This window comes from Anarrhichthys ocellatus, unplaced genomic scaffold (assembly GCF_004355925.1).
Source record: "Anarrhichthys ocellatus isolate YVR2014 unplaced genomic scaffold, GSC_Weel_1.0 scaffold20, whole genome shotgun sequence".
Taxonomy (NCBI): Eukaryota; Metazoa; Chordata; class Actinopteri; order Perciformes; family Anarhichadidae; genus Anarrhichthys; species Anarrhichthys ocellatus.
This window is the reverse complement of record NW_022280050.1, coordinates 1141441-1157231: the sequence shown is the minus strand read 5'-3', so window position 1 is coordinate 1157231 and position 15791 is coordinate 1141441. Positions and strand designations below refer to the sequence as shown.

General features: G+C 39.8%; 1 protein-coding gene across 6 annotated transcripts in view; it reads right to left on the bottom strand.

Moving 5' to 3' along the window:
* Positions 1 to 666: 666 nt before the first annotated feature.
* lrp1bb (low density lipoprotein receptor-related protein 1Bb) overlaps positions 667 to 15791 on the bottom strand; it is a 225048-nt gene continuing 209923 nt past the window's right edge. For 3 of the 6 annotated variants that reach the window (XM_031858263.1, XM_031858264.1, XM_031858265.1), the window contains exons 84-92: positions 12656 to 12817; positions 11897 to 12071; positions 11434 to 11538; positions 8759 to 8872; positions 7014 to 7090; positions 6234 to 6324; positions 5724 to 5874; positions 4288 to 4362; positions 667 to 3288 (exon numbers count right to left, since the gene is read on the bottom strand). In XM_031858263.1, coding sequence (XP_031714123.1) covers positions 3148 to 3288; positions 4288 to 4362; positions 5724 to 5874; positions 6234 to 6324; positions 7014 to 7090; positions 8759 to 8872; positions 11434 to 11538; positions 11897 to 12071; positions 12656 to 12817 — 1091 coding nt within the window. In that variant the 3' untranslated portion in view covers positions 667 to 3147. The remainder of the gene's footprint in view (positions 3289 to 4287; positions 4363 to 5723; positions 5875 to 6233; positions 6325 to 7013; positions 7091 to 8758; positions 8873 to 11433; positions 11539 to 11896; positions 12072 to 12655; positions 12818 to 15791) is intronic. The other 3 variants (XM_031858269.1, XM_031858266.1, XM_031858267.1) reach the window with 3 other exon arrangements.

Genomic DNA, 15791 nt, shown 5'->3' with positions numbered 1-15791 from the left:
AATAATATCTCCATTGAAGGTCATTTTAGTCTAGTTTACACTAAATCCCTGTCTGGTTAACTGGAACACAATGCTGTGAACTTGCAGGGTATGTCATGTTTATTGATGTCCAACCCAAGAATTACTGATGGCTTAATGAAATAGATTCTCAGTCGTGCTCTAATATTCATTTTTCCTTGGTGCAGGCTGTAGCATGAGTATGCAGGAGCTGTTGTATATGATGTGAATACGACTCCTGCCGTTATTGATTCTGTCCGAGAGATGAGCCCTCTGGGTTTTTCTGATGTTTATGCAGGAGAATGGGGATGCTTGCTAAGTGGAAAAGAGACAATAAATCAATAGGCAAGGTGAGGGGAGGGGAGAGCCAGGCATCTCTTAGTTCAGGAGGAGTTTTCAAATTTCAGCTTTGTTTTCTTTTGATACACTTTAGGGGCTGAGTAAGTGACGCTGAGTTCTATCACTGCTGAGCTGGAGGTCTTCATTAGTTCAAGACTGTTTTGCCGATGAATTACAATGTACTGACACTATTAGTTTGACACTCATATGTATTCATATAATGACATAAATGCATTAATCAACCCAAATCCTGCTGACCATAGATTGTAAAGTCAGTTTGTAAAAAGTATATTATAAAAGAGACTGTATATAAAGCCAATCAAACTTATATATACTATGTGTGCACTTCAGGTTTAGGTCTGTCAGCCGGTTTGACCGTGGAAACGCGAGGGCGGCTTGATCGCAGTCATCTCTATGCATGCTGGGATTGTACTGCTGATCTCTGATAAACATTAGTAATAAGAGGAAACAACCTTTTGTTTTCCTGAGATAACGAGTTGATTATCTCGAGATAACGAGATTTAAAAAAAAATGCCAGGACGGCCGTTCTCGGCTTCAGTACAATACAACTGAATTTTAAGCTCAGTGAGTGATATTCATTACAGAAATGCTCTTAGGAAGTTCGTTTACTCTTCTCTTCATGTTTATATGAACACTGCCTTGTACCTTTGACTTTTTGAGAAAAGAACCAGATATTTCCCAATGGCGTAGCTCATCTTTTGTACCGATGATTCAAACCAGGAGGGTTTCTTGTCCAGCCAAGCCTTAGGATTGCAACAAATACAAGTGACCCAACACTTGTATTCGTTGGTTGTCCGATGAATACATGTTGACAAAACCCTGAACTCATTTTACACAACTACTATATCGAGAAAACTGGACATGAGATAGCAGAGTCAAGTGGTTGGCCCTTCATCTTTTTCGAAAAACCACGGTACTGCAAACCCCATAAACCACTATTCTAAAAGAGATGGAGATGAACTTTGCAACAAGATCCTTACATGTTATAACACAGGATCCCTCAATCAGCACAGACAAATCAAACATTTGATTAATTCGATTTAGTTTACTGCATTGATATTCTTCAGCCACAGTTGCAGCAGCGGTGCAGTGATTCCCCTTCCTCTCAGCATACTGGCTTGTATGCTTTATCCAAGAAAAAAACATGTCCAATTACAGTCACACATGTTTTTGATTTGTAGAAAATGGGCCAGATTTATACACACCTTAATCTGGACTCACACGTGTAACATTTTGTAAATGTCATGTCTCATCAAAGTGGATTTCACTGCCGTCCTCAAACGTTTACTGTGGAGGACAATTAAGGAAACTGGAAACGGTGGCATCTATTTGTACCATCTTTAAAATGTGGTGGGCTGGGTGTGCTGCTGATCCAGCTGATGGCACAGACAGATACAGAAAAGGGCAGGAGTGTCGCTGCCTCCCTCTGGTTGCCATGGTGCAGTGTGTGGAGAGACGGACATTGTGAGTATAGTGAAAGGAGACTGAATTATCATTCAGCAGAAGGCTCTGACGCTGTGTCACCACGATCCAGGTAATGAATTGTATCGGCCTTCTTGCACACACAGGGAGGGCAATAATCTCCCATCAACCACCTTCCTCTGCGCAACAAGTGACAGACCTCACACTGTTGATCGACTCGTCAGGTCACTGGCCACGTGTACCGCGGAAATATAACAACCGTGCCAGTTTGATGACGGGTTGAACGGGCTGCAGTAGGATCTGCTGTGGCCACAGAAAGGGACACAACGTGGAAATAAGCCCCCTTTATTCAATATCGATTTACATTTTTATATAAAAATTACTTACATTTAATACATTTCTTCAAAATACAAGCAGCCAAACGACATACAAATCAAATACAAAATTATAAAATTTCTTATATTTATCATCTTTCCTGTAGTATCAGATGTGTTGATAATAACTCCTAATAACCTTTCATAGCTGTGGTAAATCTCTTCCTTTGTCTAAATCTGTTATTCATCTGTTGATATATGAGACCTAGAAAAATATGGTATTCAGTATCTGTCTTTTCAGTGTACAGTAGATGATCTGGGAATCTGATCGGAGAACATTCAAGGGCGGCTTCAATCTCTTTCACCAAAAGATAATGTGGTATATCACGTTAGAAACGGGGCAGATGGAGCTGGAAATCCACAGATATGAAAAAGACAGGATAACATAATGTGTGAGAAAAGATCACGTTGATAGTATGGCCTATACTGGGAATCCAGTAAGTAGATCCTTCAGGTACCGAGGAGAACAAAAAAAATACAAAACCTCAAAAATATAAAGCTTCAGTGCTTAGAGGAGAAGCTTTGTGGTCCGATACATCATATGACATGTAAAAGAAGAAAAATAATTTAGCCTTAGAAACACTCCACGTAACTCTTCTCAACGATACTTACATTTGTTCAGAAAAATTGAGCCGACCTGCCTTCGCTTATCTTCACAAAACGTCACACTGTCCGGATTCCACTTAAACTAGAAACAGTTATGGGTACAAATTTATAGCACTGCAAGGTTTAAACTGTGCACAAAGTGTGGCTTGTGGTGTTAATAAAGTGTTTGCACATCAGCAGCTTAACTTCAGTGTCATAATTTATGTTTGACAAACATTAGAACAGTAAATGGAAAATAAATCTCTTCAGCACACCGACAAGGACATTATGCTGATGCTAAACCAGTAAAACCTAAGACCCTCGTAGGAAAGAGAGACATTCTTGTTTCCTCCTTTATATTATACATTGTCCAATGTAGTAAAAAAGAAGTACAAAGTGTAAAGTTAGGCTATGCGGCGGTTTCATGAATTGTCCCCTCTAGTTTCTTTGGGAGTAGCTCTCTCCTCTCATCAATGCTGATGACTGGCTTCCGGCAGTTTTGCCCGTCGATATAGATCTTTGCATACACTGGGTTGGAGTAGTTCATGGGCTGTAAAGGAAAGAAAAAAGAAGATAGAAGAAAATATATGTTTATATAAATCCCTTCAGAACAATGAGATTCTTAAAGCTGCATTAATACATTGTTGTTGTTTTGGAACAAGCTGAGAACACAACATCTACCAGATCATCTTGTTGTTGTGGCAAAAAAACGTGAGCAAACATTTTTAAGTAAAGCCAGTAGGTACGAAACAGCATCATCATTCATCTGGAGTCGTGTTTTGTACACTTGGTGAATCCAACTCTTTCAGCTCTGTTTTGGTCTCCACCGCCTCGTGAGAAAAACATCTGGCTCTTTGGCTGCTAAATACCTCACTATGTTCACTACTGTGGCTAGTTGCTAACTTTGTCAGTGTGCTGTTTTTTTTTGTGGTGGGCAGGAAGCATACAGATTGAGGTTGATAAGAGTTTGTAGGTTCAGTTTGCAAAAAAAAAAAAATGTGAGCTAAAAGTGACTAATTGTGTGTGGGTTCATTTCAGACAAACTCCTGTTCCACATAACACAAGGGCCATTTTTTAGCTATATAGAAAAAAAAGGTTTTAGGGAAAGTCCACTGTGATCATCAAGGTTTTAAAGTGTTCTATCTATCTGAAGCAGTACAAAGACAAGGACAAGACAAGACTCCTAGATGCTATTAGTGGATTGTTATTCAGCATGCAATAGTACGGTAACACACAGCAACATGCAGGAGGAAGCCAATTTAAACATAAATCCACGCAAAGCCCACTGTCTGAAGTACAGTACAGCAGCAGCTTTAAAAACACTTTTTTTTTTGATGTTTCGGAAATGAAATGTTGATCTCACAAATGATGTAGGAAACAGATGAAGAGGACTGTGGATGTTACCGTGACTCACTTTGAGCTCATTTATTTATTTGGTACAGGTAGTTAAACGTTTGCCAGGTAACTGCACAGTGCACACTGCTTGCCTACATGAGGGTGAATTTGTTTTTCTAGAGGGCAAACACAAAGTAAAGTTTGGAACATTCACCTGTCCGGGGATTACCTCCTTGGGCACAGAATTGATGCCCAAGGTGTGAGGGTCACTGGATTTTACACACCAGCCCTGCAAAACAACAGGCACCACCTCCGTTTACAGTGCAAAGTTAAATTCACTAACACAGCTAACACCAAACAGTTTGTCGCATTGTGACAACGCATAGCCGTCTACTTTTTATAAATCAGGAAAACGGCTCCGAGTTTCAAGAAGTAGGGATTTGTCGGGGACCCGAGAGAGTGTAGTGGAATACATGAACTAGTTTAGATTCGAGCCAGCACGCCTTTGTTGAAAGTACAGCCAGATTGCACTGAGAATAGCAGATGTCAGAGTTGGCAGGGCAAGAAGCAATAGCATTAGGCTTGAAGCTCTAGTAGGTAAGCTAGATAACAACATCAGTAAAGGTGTTATGATTAATTTGATATGCTGAGTATTAGTGTGGGGTTGAGGGCCATGAACAGAATAAATCACCAGCCAGGTGAAAAGCCCTCTTCGTTCATGGCACGTGAGACATTACTGCACACTACCGTATCTCCAGAAAACCTGATTCCAATTCCTTTTTGATACTTCCCAACACTACATATCACATTATCACAGTTATTGGAGCAGTTGAACTCAGAAATAAGATTGTTTGCTCAGGTTACACAACGTTTGTTGTATACACCCATGTACTTGCATTCTCGGCTGAACTATGTTCAGCCGGGAGTGATCGACAGGGTGTCACTAGTTTAATGGCAAGAGATGTGGGTTGCAGTAATAATCATTAGCAGGTGTGCTAAAGATTGACATCAATAAAATCAGCTCCTCTCCTCTCCCTTTTCAAGCGCTGCACTATTTATCTAGGATGTGTAAGAGGACATGATTGAATATGGCTACTCGAGTTCTTAAAAAAAAGTAATGCACAGCACTTTTCATAAACGCGTATGCTGATAAATCAGATAAAATGTCTGGAAATAGTGGAATTCCTGTCAAATGAGTTCTGAGCATACTGAAAAATTCACACAATAGCTACATATAGATCCAAGGAGGATTTACTGAAGATAATACAACTTGTTTCTAACTCGATAAACTGCAATATTTCTCTAGTACATTGGTTATGTTGGATCTCTTGTTTCAGATCCATCCTGTAAAAAAGTACATATGATATGGTATAACTTAAATCTGTTATCCAGTCAATAACATGAATAACCATACGGCTAGGGAAATGATTTCATGTCAGAGTAAATCAGCGAACGAGCTCGCAGCATCTTATAATATAACAGGATCAAATAAAAAAGGTTTCTTGTTAAAACTGAATAATTTGACACGTAGTGATGATGAAAACAACATGGAAGATATCATGAGAAGGATCTTGTTAAAAACAGTTAAAATGAGAAGCTGAGCATGTTTATTTTTTGCGGTTAGTTTATCATTGAGCTCATGAAGCCAACCTTGTGAGGGTCCAGCGTGAAGTTGGGTCGCAGCAGGCTGCCTGCATCAGCGTGGTTGTCGTGGTCCACTTCATACATGTTGTATGTCGGGTTCCCGATCTCCACGTTTATCCCTCCGTTTGTCATGGGCTGCCTCTGGACACGTTTTCCCCTGAGGTGTGCGGAGCCAGGAATCATTAACATGATACACAACATATGCAGGTCAACATGCTGCTCAGCTTCGGCCCAGCTCCACACAACAACAACAACAAAAAATCACATCATACTGCTTGGCACACTTGGAGTACCAAACTTTTTCTGGGCAGACCTAAAAGCTGAATTATAATCAGAGGCTTAGTGTAGAAGTCAGGTGTTGTGCTGAACATGTTGAAACAAACAACAAACTTTTCATTTATAAAGCAAAGCTGTCCATTCATCTTCAAAGCTGCACAGTGTTGGATCTCTCGTCATCTGTTGTCGCTTAGAAGCCTCTTTCCTATTTATATTCTATGTATTTATTTATTTTCTTACCTTTGCCTCCGTCTGCAGATGAAAACACCTGCTACCACCATCACAATCAAGATTACCAGCAGGACCAGCGGCACAATGATAGCTATGCTCCCTAAGAGATGGACAGAGGAGAGATGGCGTGGAAAGATGAGTAACGACTGAAAGGAGCTGAGATGGGCTCAGATAGTGACACGTTGTGTGTAAGCGTGCCTGACTGTGGCTTTAAAAAAAGGGCCTCCTTTTTTCCTTGGGCTTTGTATAGACGGCACATTTTACTCTGTTTTCAGAACAGCTTCCCAGTAGGCCTACATATGGTCTATGCAGTAATATTGATGTGAATGAAAAGAGTCTATAATAATAATGATAATATAGGTAATAATAATTTTGAACACCTGCAAATATCTTAGTAAGGAAATGAGGACTAGCAGAAGTCCCAACGGTGATGTGGTATTTAGAACTTTTCAATGTTTGACTTAAAATTAATTTGCAGACAGAACATTCACTGAATACATACAAGGTAAACCTGCTTAGGTAAAAGGCTTCTCTTTTCAAATACTGTAAACTGGAAAGGTTGGATGGAGTTCAGGAATTCTTTAGTTAGGTTGCCAATCAGGACCAAGTCCAATTGTGTGGTGTGAGTTGGATTCGGTATAAACCTCCCTGTAAAAATGTGTGGATGCTTAATAAGATACGATCATTTTAGATGTACAAACATGGAATGCGGGCACTGTAGTAGCGATATACATTTATTCATACATACAGGAAACTGTAAGGTTTTATAATTAGACTTGGAATACTCACCTCCTCTGGTGTTGTCCGACCTGCTGCTTTTAGGGGCGGGTCTCTCACACTGTGTTCCTGCCCAATTGGCTGAACATCTGAAGGAGGTCAAAAGAGAGTAAAAATAATCTACCATTAGAATATGATTCCTAGCAGAAACCTGCTGTGAGAACACCTTTACAAAATGAATTACACTATGATGTGACCGTGGCTTACAGATACAAACACATTATGATTCAGTCTTGCTATGAAAGTGCTTTGATCCAACACAAACAAAACACCACCTGGAGAGAGAGCACTATGTATATACACATGTTGTGTCCATAAACAGTGTGTGTGTGTGAATTTACATGTTGAATATTCAGTGTGGAAAATATCAAAGGATGACAGCAGGACAACAAGTCGTCATCTCATTTGTGTTCCAATGGGATTCGATGGGCGTGATGTATGACCCTCGTTAGAGGAGGTGATATTTAATTTCACACAACTGACGCAGATGGGTCTGTAAAGCATGAGTGATCTGGTGGGTGCGACTGGATGATGACAGAAAGAAATTACTCTAAATTACATGCACTCTAAGAACATCAGGCTATCAAAAATAAGAATGCAGCCCCATACAGCCAGGAAATGAATCACGCCCTTGTTGAACGAAATGTCACAGCGACATGAATTTTAATGGGAATTTGGGAGCAATGAAAAGACTAATTCTTTAAGAAATGAAGAAATTCTCTTAACCCGGGTTTAAAGGCATAAACACTGATTACTGATGAGTTGTTCAGCCTAGCAAGTTGTCTGCATTCGTGATGACTGGTCGATAACATCTTGAACTTGCCTTCATGCAAAGGTTGCAAATGCACAGAAAATGATGCCCACATCACACAGACAGTGCCAGGTTTTAGTTCATCCCCTCCCGAGTCCTGTGTGCTGTTTGACGACTGCATGAGATGGGTGTGGCAGTGAGGGGCAGCAAAGGTACAGAGTCATGCAGCAACTGATAATGTAATAAGTGCCACATCAGCGAATACTTGCTCAGAATGTAACACTGTTGGTAAAAAATTGAGCTTTAAGTATAGGATTTTAGTTTATTATGAAATAAAAAAATAGAAATATTTTACTACTGAGGCCTAACTGCTGCTGCTACTATTGCTACTACTACTACTACGGATAATAATACAAATAATAACACTTATGCTAAAAATAATATTAATAAAAATAAAAGACATTTTGGGGAACATGCTTATATGCTTAGATAGATGAAAGGATTTATATACAGTTATAGCTGTTACTAAACGTCAGTTACTAAAGTCATCTTACGGTAATAAGAAATTTACTTTACAAGCATACTAATTACAGTTAATAAGATAAACTGTCCTCCTTTGAGCCAGGGCAGTGTGACAAAATGCATTTCAATCAAAATAGAAAGTCATATCATATTTACTAAAGACACACTCCAGTCATATTCAAATGGATGAAAATAATTTCAATAAAGACAAAGAGCTTTTCCAAAAATAATTAAATGTGATCATAATCTAGTAAAAAAATAACGTCATTATACTGTCTTTCAGTTCACTATTTTGGCTTACTGTTTGACAAGTCATTATCTTATTACACATATTACATGATAAGTTGCTACAAGGCGGCACTGTGACAAAGAGCCCAAATACTGGACTAAGGCTGGAATGGAGCCGGATGGAGTTGGGGTGGGGGTGTGGACAAAAAGGGGTGAGTGGGCTCTGAATACAGCTGGAGAGGTGAGAAGGACCTACTTGCAGCGTGGTTTGTTAAGAGCTGTTAATGTGCACATCCCCTCATTCTGACAGAAGTAATCGCAGGGGTTGGCCAGCTCATCACAACGTTGGTTCTTGAACCCTGACGTGCAGCTGCAAAACATTGTGTTGGGAGTGATAAAAGGGCCCAGAGAATGTATATTGCTGCTTGATGAGTGGAGACTGACACTGCAATCTCTTTCAGCAGCTTCAGTCATAAAATATGAGTAAGTCAATGTTGTGTCTGCATCAAGCAAATTAGCATAATAAATAATATGAACACAAGTCAACTTCACTGCTCACCAAGTGAGAGAACATCTGCAAGAGAAGTGTCTGTTACAGCGGTCACACCTCAGAGATGTGTTTTTTTCTTGAGAAATAAGGTGTTTGATTGTAATAAGAAGACCAACAGAGATTTTTGGTCAATTCGTATAACAATGTAATAACCAAAAAAAATTCATTTTGACTCAATTTTAGCTGAGGAAGGCTAAAAAAATATAAAAAGAGAATAAAATAAAATATAAATATCTAAATGTATAAGATGTATTAAAAACACAATCATAGAGAAGATACTGTATTGTGAATATCACATTCTACCACATACACAGAAAAACACATACTGTAATGTCAACAGTCAGTCAACAGTCTGTTACTACGTTATACATAATATATTCAAGAAACACAATCACTTTAAAATACATGAAAAATGCGTTTATATAGAGAGCCGCAATGAAACCAGAACTTCCGGTTCCTGTTCCAGAAGTAAGCCCCTTCAAATCCCATTAGCATTAACAATACCAACGACAAATACATCCAACCTTGGAAACAGAGACTTAGTCAACAGTATGTTGTGTGGCTTGCCTCATATGTTAAGATAAGGATTTGTTTAATAATTCAGCTCTTCTGTTTGTCTTGGAATAAAGAAAGAAATGTTGAATGAGAGGCTGCACTGAGGTGAGGAGGTTTTAACCCAGAAGTCGTGATTTCAGCTCTCTATACTTTTGCAGTTTCATAAACAACATTGAAAATTGTTGCGACTTGTTGAACGCATTTGACCCTGTGTAAACATATCAGTGTCACATTTAGTTCAACAGGAATTTATGCATCCAAATGTTTGAAGACTTAAAATAGGATATATTGGGAAACATAATCCATACAGTGAGAGAGTAAGCTACATTTTTTTGCATTTGGATAACTCGTTCTAAACTAAACTCGAATAATAAAACCATATTACATAATTATATTTGAGAAGAATATGGGACCTGTTCCATTGGATCCTGTATGCCAATCCTGTAAAGACATCTTTAAAACGTTCTATCATAGTCGGTCTGGACAGAGTGTTATTCAGAAGTAGAATGAAAAGTCAAAGTGACACATAAACATTGTGTCACATCAAGAACATCTTTTCATCTGAAAGAAAGTAACGCTACTGTACACACACATTCCAAAGCCAGCTTCTCAGCGACATCATCAGAGATTAGTCATACTTCAGATAAAAATACTGTTGTGGTTATCTACTGATTGACAACACAATTGTTGAAGTAAGTGAGATTTTTTTTACATTTTGGGGGGAAAAAAGCTATTGTATAGTTGAAATGCTTTTCAAGAATAATTTATAAATAAATCTCAGTAAATAACCGTGAGAGCTTGGGTGTTTACCAATGACTGTCTTGAATCATACAACTCTATTCAATATTTTTTCAGTGTTTAATGCGAGAATCATCTTTGCAACTGATAAAGTTCTGCCCTGCAAGGTTTTTTTTTGCTTTGGGAAGGCTTGATGAAATACGCATTTACTCATGAGTATTAAGGGCAAACATTATGATTTCTTGACACAGACATATCCATCATCTCACATAATCTCTGTTCTGTGCAGCAAATAATAAACCACATTATCAAGATCGATTAACCTCCTCGAATAAGATCATTTGCATAGAAATTGATTCTATCTCCTGGAATGTGTGAGTGATGACCGCAAAATTTCAATTTAACTACGGTGGACAATGGGCAAAGAAAGAGTTTGGCTTTTGAAAAGGATTTCCAATTTCCTCCTTGGAGAGATTTTCAACACAGCACTGCATGTGATTATAGTTGAGGTGGTATTAATCTATGGCCAGCGCTTTGAGTCGTCTTTCACAATAATTCCCCCGTGTCTGCCAGTCAAGCTTTTGTCTGTTACAAGTTTTTGCCATTGGATTTCATGGCGTGTCCTAACACTGACACATTCCTCAACTTCCTTTTTTTAGAACTTCTAAAACCTACTACTGAAGAGAGTCAGAGAGGCCTGACATCAGCTCTTAACTGCAAGGAGGAACAGTGTGATATGTACAGAATGGCAAGCTTTGAAGGGGCTTTGAAACCCTTTTTTTATCTGACTAAAAACCTTAAGCCACAGTGAGGTGTCACACAGCATAAGATGGTGTACTGGCACTCAGCTCCCTGCTGTGCCATGGCCTCCACATAGTGACATCAAATCTTCCCTCAACTTAAGGATTTCTTTCCAGAGGAAGACATCTATCTTGTTCTCCGAGCAGGGAATTGGTACCCCTAGGTGATTTTTTTTTAGTGTTGCTTCTAAGGCCAGCCTTTCTGGGGCACAGAGCCAGTATTTGAATGGAGAACATTCGTTTTTTTTTTCTCCCCCACTTTCCTTCACCCATTAAGCAGTGACTTACTGACAGAAAGGCAGGTTGGTGTCGGGGTCCAGGTGACAGGTGCCTCCATTGTAGCAATATCCGTCACACAGCTGACAGCTCGGTGCAATTCTGCCATTTGTGCAACTAGGGGGATGAAGAAATAATGGATGCTAGCGACAAGCAGACAACTAGACTTTTACAAGAAGAAAATTAGTCAGTATTGGTTTTGTCAAACATATTCATTATTCATATAAAGCGGGAGAGTTCACCTAGCTTATAATTCTTTGACATTACCACAACCTTAATTGCTGTAGAATGTGTGGCCCAATACATTTTTCAGATTTAATCAAATCAATTAATTCATCCTGCGGATACAGCAACTGAGCCTTGAGGATACACTGAGGAACTGATGCTTTTCCTTAAATGGAGAGGACCATACAGCCAGAGCATTATAGCAAAAGGGACGAGGGACAAGAAAAGTGAGCAGATACCAAGCACTCACTTGCAAACCACATCTCCTGTCTCCTTGTTAATGAGGCAGGGAGCTCCGTGGCATCGAAGACACTTGTCCACCTCGCACTTGTTTCCCTCAAACCTCGCAGGACACACACACTCCACGTAGCCGCTGCTGGATAGCGTGCAGGCCTTGGAGTTCACACAGTAGTGATGACAGATGTCTGTTCCACAGAAAGAGAGATAAAAAGAGAGAGAGAGAGAGGGTAGTGTGTAATGAGAAACTTGGAACATAGTTTCAGCTGGTCTGATTAGAATTGTACAGGGCTTTAATGGGACTCAATTACCCACATCAAATGACATCTTAGCCACAGATGAAAACATATTACCCCTTGGGCAGGCAACGTCAGGAAAATACTAATGATGTGCAGTTGAAATTGTTTTCCCGCAACCCATTATGACAAAGCATTGCAAAGAAAATACATTATCACGTCAGCACAGAAACACCCAAAGGATTTTTTGATGGTTTTGATTTTGTTTATCTGCAAATAGAGGCGAATGCGATGTTTGTGCAAAGAAAATACTTCAGGGGGTTGTTTTTGTTCCGCACTCTGCGTGTGAACTTTGAAACGCTTAGTTCTATAGATTTCATGCAGCATAACTGAATTCAAATCAATGCTTTGTTGTGACTGTTCTTGCGGTTGGACTTGAACGGCTAATGTCAATCATATTGAGGCCAAGTTCATGACCTGTATAATCTGTTTGTTGTTGAGTTTGCTGCCACAAAAGCAATGGGTGCAGGACTCACGGTAAAGACAGCGTTCCCCAGTATATTCTGCCATACAGCGGCACACTGGCTGGTTCCCCTGAGTGATGTCACATGTTCCCCCGTTTAAACAGTAGTTGTCACAAATCCTCCTCTCACAGAATGGCCCTGAGAAACCAACAGGACAGCGGCATGTAGGCTTACCTGGACAAGAAAAGGGAAGATTAAGAGAGCATGTTAAGAGCAAAACCAACAATGCAATCATCCTACTGACAAGTATTGCCCGTGTATCCAAATCCTGACATAGTTTATTTCTCTGTGCCATAGACCACCAGTGTTGTTGCACATGATCAATTTTGTGTCTCACATACACCGTCCTGCTGCTGTGAGTACGTTCCAGCACTTATATATAAAAAACAGTCCCCAACAAATGCACTTCCTGTTTCAGTAACCTTGCAACATGGCCCAGCTGTTTTGAAAAACAAACCTTTTTCAAAATAATCGACATACTCGTGACCTGATTTATGAGCTTCCATGCTTATGCATGGGCCATCAATCTGTCAATACTAGTTACATGTTGTATGGAAATTATACTCCCATAGTCACCATGACAGGCGCTAAATAGAAGCAGTAAAAAAACATCCAGTACTTTGGTGAGAGTAAAGGCAAAGATACATCCTTCCATCCATTATTTTTAGACACATATTCATGTATGGGTCAAGGTGACCACCAGTTGGCACCTATGGAAAAGAAGCAAGCGTGCCCTTTCTCTCAGTCATGTCCTCCAAGTCTATCTAGGGGATCCCAAATCATCCACAGGCCAGACATAATATGCATGTAATTCCTCCAGTGTGTTCTGGCTCTGCCCACGGTTTTCTTCCTTTTCAGACATGTCTGGAATATTTCTAACAGGGAGGCAGGGAGCATCCTAATCAGATGTCCAAAGGACCTCAAGTGGCTTACACACGAGGGAGTGGTGTTCTACTTAGTGTTTTTTAATATATATATTTAATTCCCCAAGTTTTAATAGCCTTTTCGATCTCACATATTCCTATATTCCACACCTGAGAGAAAAAGCCATCCCCTTAGCAGCTATGGAACCTACATCCCCATAAATAAGACTTGTGGATCAGAGACATCCGAACCAGTAACACCGCTCAAGTGATTGCCAGTCCAGCAATTTGATTGGTCTTAAACCACTTGACAATTTAATAAAACCATTTTAGCGGTGAGCCCAGGCATCCTGTAAAAGAAACACGCTCCGGAGTCTGGTGCTGCACCATAGACGTACAGTATTACAGCTCCCCAAAAGTGAAGGCAAGATATATAGATCAAAAATGAAAGAACACATAATATAAAATGTTCTCTAAGATGGTTCCTGTCATTTTAAGAAGTTCTTATCACGCTCGTGTTTGTTCAAGTGTTAATTTTTCTGATAAGTCTGGTTTTACTTGGTTATTTGGTGCTATAATAAAAGGAGTGTGACGTCATGATTTACAGCTGTGAATGAAAGCTGCTCTGAATGAAGTAGTTGCGGAGGCCTGTAAATTGTACATAGAATAGGAACGTTGAGAGAAGATTTAACTTTGACTTTCCACACTCACAAGCTGTGGCTGTGCCTGTGTACGGCTCGGGCGGGTGTATGGACGGAACTTTAATACTGCGGCTCCAGCCCCCGATTACTACTGTGCAGACTCTGGCTGCAAATGACGTCAACAGCGCAAAATGTAATCGTCCGTATTTTGGGGGTATTGTTTTGTTCTCTGTAACTCCTTAGCTATTGTATGACTATTGTTTGTTCACCAGCTAGTTGCTAACTTTGTCTGTGTGCCATTTGGTGCTGGGCTTGTAGTGACCTGGGGACACATTACATATATACTTAAGTGTGTCCCATTCATTTTTTGCAGTTTTGGTGACTGCAGTTACTGAGCACTAGAGCAACTACTTCCATATAAGCTTTGTGCTGCGCCCCACTGCCCTGTTAAAGTGGAATGAGTGTGATGTATTTTTAGTAGGAGTAACACATTATCAGCAGGTGGAAATGTTTCAGTAAAATCAGTTCTTCATATATTCCCTCCAAAAGCAGTGCACTCGCCACAATTTACTCACACTTTCATAATGGACAGGCAGGAGTCAAAGCTGGTTTTTCACACTACGCTACTTGGTAATTTCACACTCCACAACTCTGTAGCTGGGATAATCTGGGTTGGAAATGTCAAAGTGACAAACATTCTGCTTCCAGTCACATCTGTTAACTCAATGGCTGCTGGGGTTTAGGCTTTCTAACCAGGCACTACTTTTAATCTAAAAAAAAAAAGAGGTTAAGCTACAGGGCAGCCAAGATGACAGATAATGCATGCATTTGATGGTCCAGATAATGTTCCATCAGTGACATCTTCACTGGGTCATATTTTACATTTCTACACGTACTTTATGGCCATTGTTAAGGTATACATACATACGTATGTAATCTCTGTCTGTCAAATGCATACGGAGGGCCAACATGGCAGCAGTCGGTCTACGTTATTCGTCTTAAGTATGTCAGCACTACATAATAGGAGAGAAAGGTATACCAACGTTTAGTGTCTTTGACAAAGTAAAGCAAACGTGTTTCAAAAAGGGGGCAACTTTTTTTGGGGTGTAATTTGAGTTCTATGAATGAAGTTAAAGTGTGTTTGCGGATGATTTGGGTTCCTAAATGAGTCAACAAAAGTTTCCCAAAATCCTTTTCAAACAGCACTCCTCCTGTGGTACTCACAGGTCCCTAGACCACACCTGCTGGGTGTACAGAGATTTATAAGTAGCAATTGACAGCAAAGAGTAATGTTGTGACACTAACACGCAGTGTTTCAGAATTTTCTGAATACATAGTACAAAGGCATTAATAAAAGTCATAAAAGCATAGATAAATGAGAACAGTTGTGCATCTTTGGTTCAAGTTTGTGTTTTGTTGCCAAAAGTTCCATTAGAGTGTAGGTAAACCAGTTAAAGGGACGGGAGAGCAGGAATTCAATGACACCTTGTGTTTTTACAGATAAAACTGGAAACTGTCCAGCTTCTAATTGATTGTGAAGCTGCCTTCAGTCCCTTTTTATCACCAAAGCAGGGACTTTAGGAAACCCATTTGATTATATTTGCCTCCCCACTCATCTCTAGACAGATATTTTTAAGCCTCAAA